Here is a 10,750-nt window from a genome sequence, read left to right as displayed (position 1 = left end):
AAATGGGAATCTGGAATTGACTGTCTTATAAAATTATTGAGGAACCCTGGTTTAATTATTAGTTCATTCTGTGCAATAAGAATGATCTGATCCTTAAGATTTATAGGTGTTGGGATACTATGCATACCATTTACAGAAAAAAATGTTAAGAGCTCTTGTTTTTCAAAGTCTCTTAATGTTTCAAAGTGGTTAATTGCTTTTTTTAGGAGGATCCTTTCTGAAGCAGTTACATGAAGCAGAAAGTCATCTATAAGAATGTTATTGTGAATGGTGGAGGTATTAAATACAATAGAAAGCAATGTTGACCTACAGAATCTTGGAGGTATACATCTGTTCAGCTGACACATATGAGACAATACTCTTCCCACAACTGTAAAGATTTCTTGTGCTTTATGATAATGATAGAGAGGTATACAAGGTACAAGAGCATCCTCACCTTTAAACCACTCAGTGAAGGCACAGTTCCAAAAGCAAGAAAAAAGATCTTTGGTTAATCCGCCAAAATCATGCCCTTCTTCTCCAATAAAATGTACTTGAAGCTTTTTGTTGAGGAGTTCTGTTGTTCCATAAATTCGCTGCATGTCATTCAATATTATTTCCCTGTTTATTTTGATAATGATTTCTTCCTCTATTAATCCTTCAAGCTCCGAAAAACCTCATAAAATACAACATGTTTTTATCAAGAAAGTGAAAAAAATAAACTGTGGAATATATACAGTAGTATGAAATGTAAGGGGCTAATCAAAACGTGAGAGCAACAGAAATTTCTGAGTCTATAAGAGGGACATAAAAGGAGGAATGTCTGGATGGAAAATACAAACGTGAGTCTTAAGAGAAAGTGTTGGAGCATGAGTAAGGACCATTAAACATCACAATTTCGTGAAGGGTTGTTTTTACCAAATTTGAGGCTTAATTGATTGTTGACTGTAATTTCTTGAAATCAAAGAGATGCATTTCCTTTTCTAAAAATGTAATCCAATGTACAGTACTCAATTTGTAAATTATAATGGTTTTGGTTAGATTTATGCATGAAAGTGACTGAATTACCCTGAGTAAAACTTACTTCTGTCAAGATGGAATCGTTTTTCTTCCAGTTGAGATACTTTAATCTGAACCTAACAGAAACAAAATAAAAATATTAATGATAAAATATGTAAGGATAACAAAACAAGTTCACAAGCACACACCTCATTTTCCAGAGTCCTTCCTGTTTCTCAATACATTTACACATATTTCTCCTTTCCTCCTATCACGTAATTTGCCCTTAATTCTGAATGTTTAAAACATTAAATATTTACCGTGGGAGTATCAGCATTTATATAAGCAAAAGGAGATTCTGGAGGACTTGGTACATTTGCCTCTTCATGCAGTCTGGATAATCGCAACTGCAAAAGCAAGTGATTGGAAAATGTTAATTTATTTATTGATTAATTAACTTTACTTTAGAAAATCAATAATGTTTCATTTTAAGTTTAAATAAAACTCATTGAAGATAAAATACATGCATCAGTAAGAGTCCATAAAAATTATACACTTAATATATGTTTAAAATGAAATTTACCTCTGATGTGCTGTTTTCATATTCTGCACTTCCAAGAAAGTTCTCAATATCACCAATCAAAATCTATAAAATGAACGACAGAAGAGCATATGATGAGCATAAAAACACTATTGAGCTAAGTTTAAGTGATGTACAGAACACATAAGTGACCAGATAAATCTGGCCTAAGCAAAATTGACAAAATATATTTACAGCAATTTGGTTAATTATAGGTAAAATATCAAATAAAAACACTGAAATAAACTAGTGCCCTATTCAGAGTTTTCTATCTTGATCCACTGCTTCTCGGATAGGCTGTATGGCTCCACCACTACAATAAGTATTAAGCAGGTGTGTCTGCATTTCAACTGATTAAGTTTTAAGAAAAACTTGAAAAAACGTAGGTGTTCTAAAACTTTTGGCCAAAGTGTGTACATATATATATATATATATATATATATATATATATACACACACTGTGTACAGCTATGAACAGTATATAATGCATGTATATTAACACTATTACTGTATTTTATGCTTCAGAACGAAGTTAAAGCATTATTTATCATGTCACATAGCCAGAGCCTATCCCAGCAGTAATGAAAACAATGCAGAAAATAGACCTAGATGAGATGCCAGTCCATTACAGAAACACTTACTCAGGCATTCTAATACAAAACCAGTTTGACTGATTGATTTAACAGACTGTCTATAGACTGTGAGAGGAACCATGCATCCACACAGGGAACTAACAATGTATGTAGGCAATGCAACTTGCCATGACTAAATAATTTAAATTAATGTAACAGATCTCTTTAAAGACTGAAGAACAGTGTGGTGCAGAGGTTTGTGTGCTTCCTCAACACCTGGCTCAAAAGCCCATTATGGGACCTGCCCATATTGTTTATATTTACATTTTTTCAATAAGCTCCTGTTTCCTTTGACATCTCAAGTGCCTCATTTTTAGTTTTATCAGAAACTCTAAATTGGATTAGTATTGGTGACTATGGGAGTGTCTGATTGGCATACTGATTAGGGTTTGCTCTCTTCTTTTACCTCATGCTGCCATCAGCAGTTTCAAAAAATGGATAGATTAATGTAGTAAAGAATTTTACCAAATTACATACCTGGCTATCTACTTCTGCTTGAGGTTCTCTTGTGTTTTCCAGCCTATCTACATGTGGCTCCTGTGACAATGTTGCCTGCGCTCCCTATTAAATAAATCAGGTAAAGCAATAATCTATAAAACTGAATAAATAATTACAAAAAAAAAATAGTAATTTTTAACACTAAAATATCAATGTTATTTCTTTTATAAAGGATTTATCTTTATACTGAATATAATCAATAGTGGTGTCCTTAATAAGTAATGAACCTTATTTACTAACATTTAATATAATGGTTTTAAAATAACAAACAATACGAAATAAATACCTGATAACTTGTTTCTGCATGCACTTGACCTGGAATTTCTGGTCTAAATTCTGATTCTTCTTGTGCCGTGTGTATCTGCTCCATCTTGAAAAGGAAATGTAGAAAGGAATGTGGTGTTTAAATATACAGTAATACATAAAAACAAATGTGTGGATTCAGTTGAGTGACAAAGTGTAATTAACATGCAATGAAGCACAACTGCACAATATACTTTATAAATGCTCACTTAAGATTTTGCAGAATGACAGGTTCTTCTTTCTTCAGAGAGAGTATCATATTAATCAATGCACAATTTAACATATTATAAAAATTAGTGAGATTTCTACCTGAATCGGTAGTGGTATGTCACGGTGAGGAATTATGAATATTTTGCCTTTCCCAATTTTTTTCTGTAATTGAGCAGCAGTTTCAGTTTGCAAGCTATGCAAACGTCTCCCTTTCTCGGCTTTGGCAAAACTAAATCCTGTTAAGTGTAAAGGAACATTTGGGTAGCTTTCAATAATAAACTTCTCTAACTGGGGAATTGTCCAGTTCCTATTAATGGATGATTTGCTTCCATATCTGTCTTGAGTCCCAGGCTGCTCATGTTTTGGAGGACCTGAAATCAGAGAAATAATTATTGTACAAGTATGTAATGAAATTCCATAAATGATCTGCATACTGGATGAATACATAATTTAGTGCAATAATTTAAAACTGCTATGAAAACTGCATTGTGATGTCCTATTATGCACTGCTTACAAAACAACTAATTTTACTCAACTGGAAAAATCCTAATCAAACTTTTACATCTCATTAGGAAGATGATGCTCTATATTACCTAAAATTGGAAAATCTTAGTTTGATAACAAGAATTTCCTTTCCTTTCAGTGTTTTTTCAGTGTGCCTCCATATTCAATTAACACACATCAGACATTTTCTGCATGGCCAGATCTATACACACATACACTGACACACATACAAACATACATACATACATACATATATATATACTTGTATATACAAGATATATTTGCTCAACATTAGCTTTACAGAGATATGCAAATATGTAAGAAGTTAAAAGTAAGAGTTTATGGGAGGGGGTAGGAACAAATCCGCATTTGAAAGCAACTAGGTTGTCTAAAGAAATTACTTAAATGACGAGTACAAACCTAAGCCATTTCTTGTAAGACGTGAAAGTTCTGAGGGAGGTGGAACATACTCTTCATTGTGTTTCTGGAGAAGGAAAAAATTAAGTTTCCATATATCGCATTTTGATCTTCCTTTTTTTCTTGTTGTAGTATCTGGGGAAAACAAAAATTGAAATAAATGTAATCTGTGAAGTATCTTTCTAGGAAAATAAGTAATACTCTCGTACCTATCTGGAAATATATATTCTCTAACTGCAATTATTACTATTTAAATAGGACTGGCATCCACACGTTGTACACGATTTATAGTTTAATTTAGAGTTTTTTGTGCATATGTGTTCAAGATTATGCTTCAACACAAGTCCTGTAGCATTGCAATAACAATAATGATGTACAGTATATGATTTCTGAAGTCTTTTGATAGTTGCTGCAGTGATATGTGAAAGAAAAAAGAAAGTCAGACTTTACTTCAGAGTGATTATATTCTACAACAAGCATTATCTCAAGATATTACTGAATATACAGGAAATGTATTATTGCTTCTAATTTATGAAGTATTAGCATGTGTCATTAGAAAAAAATATTTAGTTTAAACTAGGTAAAAGAAAAAAACATAATGAAAAAACGGAAAGAAGGAAAAAAATATATATATATGTTACTTCTGGTTTTACAGCCTTCACTCATAAACGTTTCTTTAAATGTAAAAAATACATGACTTATAATGTTGTTGACTAACTTTTGTTAGAAGTTATCATGGGTTACAAATCAATAAAACAGTGAGCTTTGTCAAGGAAAAGTAAACGGGTGAACTTTTTAATGACCTTCGCCATAGGTGTCCATTTAAGCGCAAGTAAGGAACTTTGCCAGTTGAACACGTTTTCTTTTCTCTCTCCGAATATTCTCCTAACAGTGGATGAATGTTCGTTAGGTTTATTAATCAAAACTAGTGAAAACATTTTATCAAGGTATACGACCAGCGCTGTATAGGTGGGAGTAAACTGCATGTATTTAAAAATACTAAAATAATACAAACCCCCTGATAAAGGTGGTCTCCGTGCACTTCTTCTAAATAAAGCTCTAGTTTGTCTCACACAAGAAGCTGCAAAGTCATCTGCTTCTGCTGCTTCTTCAGCTTCTCGAACACACGACATGGCCCGGGTTAAAACACCCTGCAACTGTTCTCTTTCCGCTGACATCAGGTTAAATAATCACTGGTACAATTTTCTTTTGAAAGCAGAACATAAAACACATAATACATAATAACTGGCTTCACTTCATAACATAAACAAGGTAAAAGATTTAAAACAGTTAATATTTGTCTTAACTGGGCATATGCTTCATATGTCAAATAAGCAATGGAAGAAATCAGCGCATTGCACGAGTAAATTACAGAAAAACTATCACAAGAAAGGAGATTTAATGGTACTTTTTGTTGCTATTGATTAATAGTGTAACCTTCAAAAATATGTCTTACCGTTCGAGTTGCGGCCTTATGAAGCAATGTTTCAAGCTGCTTCATATGTACATTTATGTTTCGGTTAAAACGTAACAAATTTTTTGGTATTAGACGCGCACCCAATTGTAAAAGATTACCTTGTACTTTATGATGATCCCGTAATTACAAACTTATGGCTTTGTACGATCAATAATATAAACGTGGGTTTCCTTTTCTGAACAGAATACTGCAGCAATCACGATCAACGACAACTTGTGTAAATTTTCTTTTTACATTTTGTAATGCCAATACTTTACATAAACTCTGAATATGACGATACAAACTGAGGCCTAGATATTGTAAGCTTTATTACGAATATTCAAACACAGAATGCTACCTATATAAAACATGCACCGTACAGCACCCTCTGTTAACTTTAATGGGCGGAAGTATTACTAAAAAAAGAAAGTCATTTTATTACTTTTTAAGATATCTCGAAATATCTTCCTGTCTGTTCGCAGATATCTGAAATACATTTCATGATATCTCAAAATCACTTCCTGTGCATTTCGAGATATCTTAAATGCATTTCGAGATATCTTAAAATGGGCAGGAAGTTCCATTGAAAGTATAAGAAATTTTACAGGAAGTGATTTTAAGATATCTGAAAATGTATTTGAGATATCTTGAAATACGCAGGAAGTTATTTTAAGATATCTGAAAATGCATTTGAGATATCTTGAAATACGCAGGAAGTTATTTTAAGATATCTGAAAATGCATTTGAGATATCTTGAAATACGCAGGAAGTTATTTTAAGATATCTGAAAATGCATTTGAGATATCTTGAAATACGCAGGAAGTTATTTTAAGATATCTCAAATACATTTTCAGATATCTTGAAATACGCAGGAAGTTATTTTAAGATATCTGAAAATGTATTTGAGATATCTTGAAATACGCAGGAAGTTATTTTAAGATATCTGAAAATGCATTTGAGATATCTTGAAATACGCAGGAAGTTATTTTAAGATATCTGAAAATGTATTTGAGATATCTCAAAATGCTTGCAGATGTATTTTAAGATATCTTGAAATGTATTTGAGATATCTCAAAATGCACATGAACATATTTCAAGATATCTCAAATTGCATTTAAGATATCTTGAAATGCATTTCAGATATCTGAAAATGTACAGCATATCACTTCAAGATATCTTGAAATCTGTTTGAGATATCATACAATTCTTTTTAGATATCTTAAAATAGATGTATTTTTAGATATCTATAATTCAATTTGAGATATCTAAAATGCATTTCCAGATATCATAAAATTCATTTTGAGATATCTCTAAATGTTAATTTGGCTTGCCATAAAATGCAAAACTATTTTCAATCAGTTTATTGAAACGCTCCCGTTAAGGATTGCAATAACATATTCGCGAGATAAAAGAACGAAGTAGGGGGAAATGGAGGAAGAGCCGCGAACAGCTAAGAGCAAAAAATTAATTAAACAATTGAGAACGGAGCGAGTTAAGCATACAAGCATGTTCATAAGGGAAAGAAAGCATGGTGTAAAACGTAAGTTTAAATTAAGTTTATAGAAACGCTCCCGCTGCGGATTGCAATAACATATTCGCGAGATAAAAGTTTAATGAGAACACACGAGGTATAAACGAACCACACGCCGTGGCGCAACGTTAGGGGCAACAGTTTCAACCATTCTATGATCTGCTTCTCGCAACTGAAAGACGGCACATGGCGGATGTTAGCCGACTTGCTGACCGCAACGTTAGGGGCTTCAAGTATGGCGCTGACGCCACATCTCAGTGCCAACACTTTGCAGACTGTACTTAAAAGACACGCCCTCCTCACTGGACAGTTAAAAACACCAATCAAACTAACGATGACATCAAGTATTACCCAATCAAAAGTAGGAAAGGAGGCATCTTCATAAAATGCGTGTGGGATGATTTGCATGAGACGCTGCTTTAAAAAAAAAATGATAAAAAAAATACGGGATAAATCCCGTCCAGTATTGATTCAAAACGGGACGCGCAAGTAATGTCGTTTTACTCGCTGTAGATTTTAGTCAAACATTACCAGTTATTCCACGAGGGAGACCAGCAGATCAACTCAACGCGTGTTTAAAATCCATGCTTCTCCCACGCTCGGTTATATGTCGCGTGTTCTCGGGTAGGTGCACCAAAAAATGTATACATTTAAGCATGTAATGGGCAAACAAAAAATGAGGTATACCCGAAGGCACTGCAGTAGTACTTTATGTAACTTTACTTCTTAAATGTTAATGTTTTACTGTTTAATAATTTATACGCTTCTTATATGTTGTTCAAATTCTTTTATCAAAATACCACTGACAGCGCAATGCACGATAACATGGAGTGAATACACCATACGCATCCGCCCACAGCTGCCCTGCTGTGCGCAGATAGGAGTTGATTCTACAATAAAATAAAATAAAGATAAAAAGACTAAAACAATCATCACCCATAAAGCGGATAGTAGACGTGACGTACTATATGTGTACCACATTTCAAGTGTATAGGTGAAACGGTTTGCGAGCTACAGGTCATTTAAAATCCTGGACAGACACACAAATTGCCACGGTAGCAAATTACAGAAGAAGATTTTACTGTTTAATAATTTATATTTATATGAAATGTGCTTCTTATATATTACTTCATATTCTCATATGATAATGATGTTAATGTTTATATTGATTTCTGTGTTATTAAAAACTGCATGTATGTGTGTATATGTATATATATATATATATATATATATACTAGCAAAATACCCGCGCTTCGTAGCGGAGAAGTAGTGTGTTAAAGAGGTTATGAAAAAAAAAGGAAACATTTTAAAAATAACGTTACATGATTGTCAATGAAAGCCCGTTTCACTCAGTAAGTCTTATGTGTGTCTTTATGTATGTGTGTATATATATGTAGATGTGTATATGTAGATATGTATATATATGTATATGTATATAAATGTTTATGTGTGTGTGTATATTATATATATAATATATATATATATATATATATATATATATATATATATATATATATATATATATAAGACAGCAACAGTTATAACAATGACAACACAATTACATTGACAATCATGTTACGTTATTTTAAAATGTTTCCTTTTTTTTCATAACCTCTTTAACACACTACTTCTCCGCTGCGAAGCGCGGGTATTTTGCTAGTATATATATATATATATATATATACAGTGGAACCTCGGTTCACAAACGTCTCGGTACACGTACAACTCGGTATTCGCCAAACTTTTGCCTCGGTTCACAACCACACACTCGGTATACGAACAAGCCAGTTTCCCTTTCGGTTTGTGCGCGCTGATGATTTCCACACCTGTTGAATTGTTCTCGGTCAGATGTGCGTGCTTGCACATGTGTGCGTGCTTTCGCTGTGAACTCTTTGTGCTCTGTTTCATTTCCCTTCCGGTTCGTGCGCGCCGATTACTGTATTTAAGCACGTGTTCAGCCTCTCCCTGTTCATTGTTCTCAGTCAGACGTGCGTGCTTACCTGTGAACTCTTTGTGCTCTACAGTATTTCGTGTGCTTTTGCAGTTAACCATGGCTTCTAAGCAAGTGAAGAGTGGTGAGAAGAAAGTGTTGCAATGTTACTTTTCTATTTTTTTCAAATGTTTATTTTTTTCCATGTGCTTAAAACTCATTTAAAAAGAGTGTTTACAGAGATCGGGCTGTAATGCTATTAGCGTGAACTCCTGCAATGTTACTGTCTTGGTTGGCTTTTAAATAAAGTTTCGATTTGTTCAAATGTTCCTTTTTTCCCCCCTGTGCTTAAAACTCATTTAAAAAAAAGTGTTTATACAACGATCGGATTGTAAGGCTATAGCGTGAACTGCTGCAATGTTACAGAGAGAGAGAGGGCTCGCGTGCTTCTGAGAGACAGTGGGGGAGGGGGCTCGCGTACTGCTGAGAGAGAGAGAGGGGGGCTGGGGAGGCTCGCATGCTAAGAGAGAGAGAGAGCCTACACGTGCAGCTGAGCAGGGAGCCTGGGTGTTTGTGTCAGTGTTATTCAATGTTTTTACATTAGTTTACTATTACACTGTGCATTCTGTGGTGTAATTAACTATATTTGTGCTTAAAAATCTTTAAAAAAATATATTTACATACAGTTCGTACGGTCTTGAACGGATTAATTGTATTTACATACAATCCTATGGGGGAAATTTCTTCAGTTCACGACCAAATCGGTTTACGACCAGAGGTTTGGAACGAATTATGGTCGTGAACCGAGGTTCCACTGTATATATAGTCATACACAAGCATATTAGTAACTCTATCAAGGTAAGACAGTCAACTACAGGGCAGAGACAAAAGCGATCACTAACTACCTCTTCTCTCCTCCCTACAGACTACAGAACAAGTCCCGGGATGGACCGTTGTGTCACTTCTGGTACGATCTCGGAGGTCCTGCCCTGGGAGCCACTTAAACTGTGAAAGCACTAGAAGGCACCTTCCATTGGGACCTCACTACTTTAGCATAAACAACTCTGTGATAGAAAAGTCTGTCTGTGACTCAATGACTTGCTAGGACCTGAGATGTTCTTATTGTTGTTTTCTTTTATTACACTTTTTTGATTTCCTTCATTAACTCTGATATGATATTCTGTTCCCACATTTCAACAGAATTACAATATATAAATTGCAGAATAAAATAAAACAGATGGATAAAGAATTGGGGTCTCAAGGGAATCCCATGTAATATTCCAATTGTAGTAAAGACTTAAATATAGAAAAAACTGATGAAATCTACGCAGTGAACCAATCTTGACATTCTTGCGGATTCTGTGGGTCATGAATTCCATCCTTCCTGAAAGAAGCCTCACAAATGAACTGTGAATTCTGGTGAGTCGTCCATTTAAATTTTGGACTGTATGTGTATGAAAGTGACATCAGTTGTGTCTTCCTGTGGCTTCTCTTCCTTTGTAAAGAAGGGAACTGATATTTGATTAGCGGCTGTGTTACACCCTCACTCTCCCAACCATGAGAAGCTTTGGAGGCTCACATGGATGACAGTTGTAAGGAGACACAAGACACAAGATAAAGGGTCTGGGGCACCCAAAGGCAAACCCTGTATATTAAAGTATGTAAAAGGCGTTAAAAGAAAATGCATGGTACTATGCAAATGCTGAGATGT

General features: G+C 34.3%; 1 protein-coding gene across 1 annotated transcript; it reads right to left on the bottom strand.

The window, feature by feature from the left end:
* Positions 1-1,534: 1,534 nt before the first annotated feature.
* LOC127526658 (uncharacterized) lies at positions 1,535-5,256 on the bottom strand. The gene is made up of 6 exons (XM_051922607.1): positions 5,138-5,256; positions 4,126-4,257; positions 3,301-3,572; positions 2,975-3,058; positions 2,668-2,751; positions 1,535-1,624 (listed from the first exon to the last, which is right to left on the bottom strand). Exons 1-6 carry the CDS (start codon positions 5,253-5,255, stop codon positions 1,535-1,537), a joined length of 780 nt encoding a protein of 259 aa, XP_051778567.1. The 5' UTR covers position 5,256.
* Between the last annotated feature and the right edge of the window lie 5,494 nt (positions 5,257-10,750).

This window comes from Erpetoichthys calabaricus, chromosome 2 (assembly GCF_900747795.2).
Source record: "Erpetoichthys calabaricus chromosome 2, fErpCal1.3, whole genome shotgun sequence".
Lineage (NCBI taxonomy): Eukaryota > Metazoa > Chordata > Cladistia > Polypteriformes > Polypteridae > Erpetoichthys > Erpetoichthys calabaricus.
This window is presented reverse-complemented; position numbering and strand designations above follow the sequence as displayed.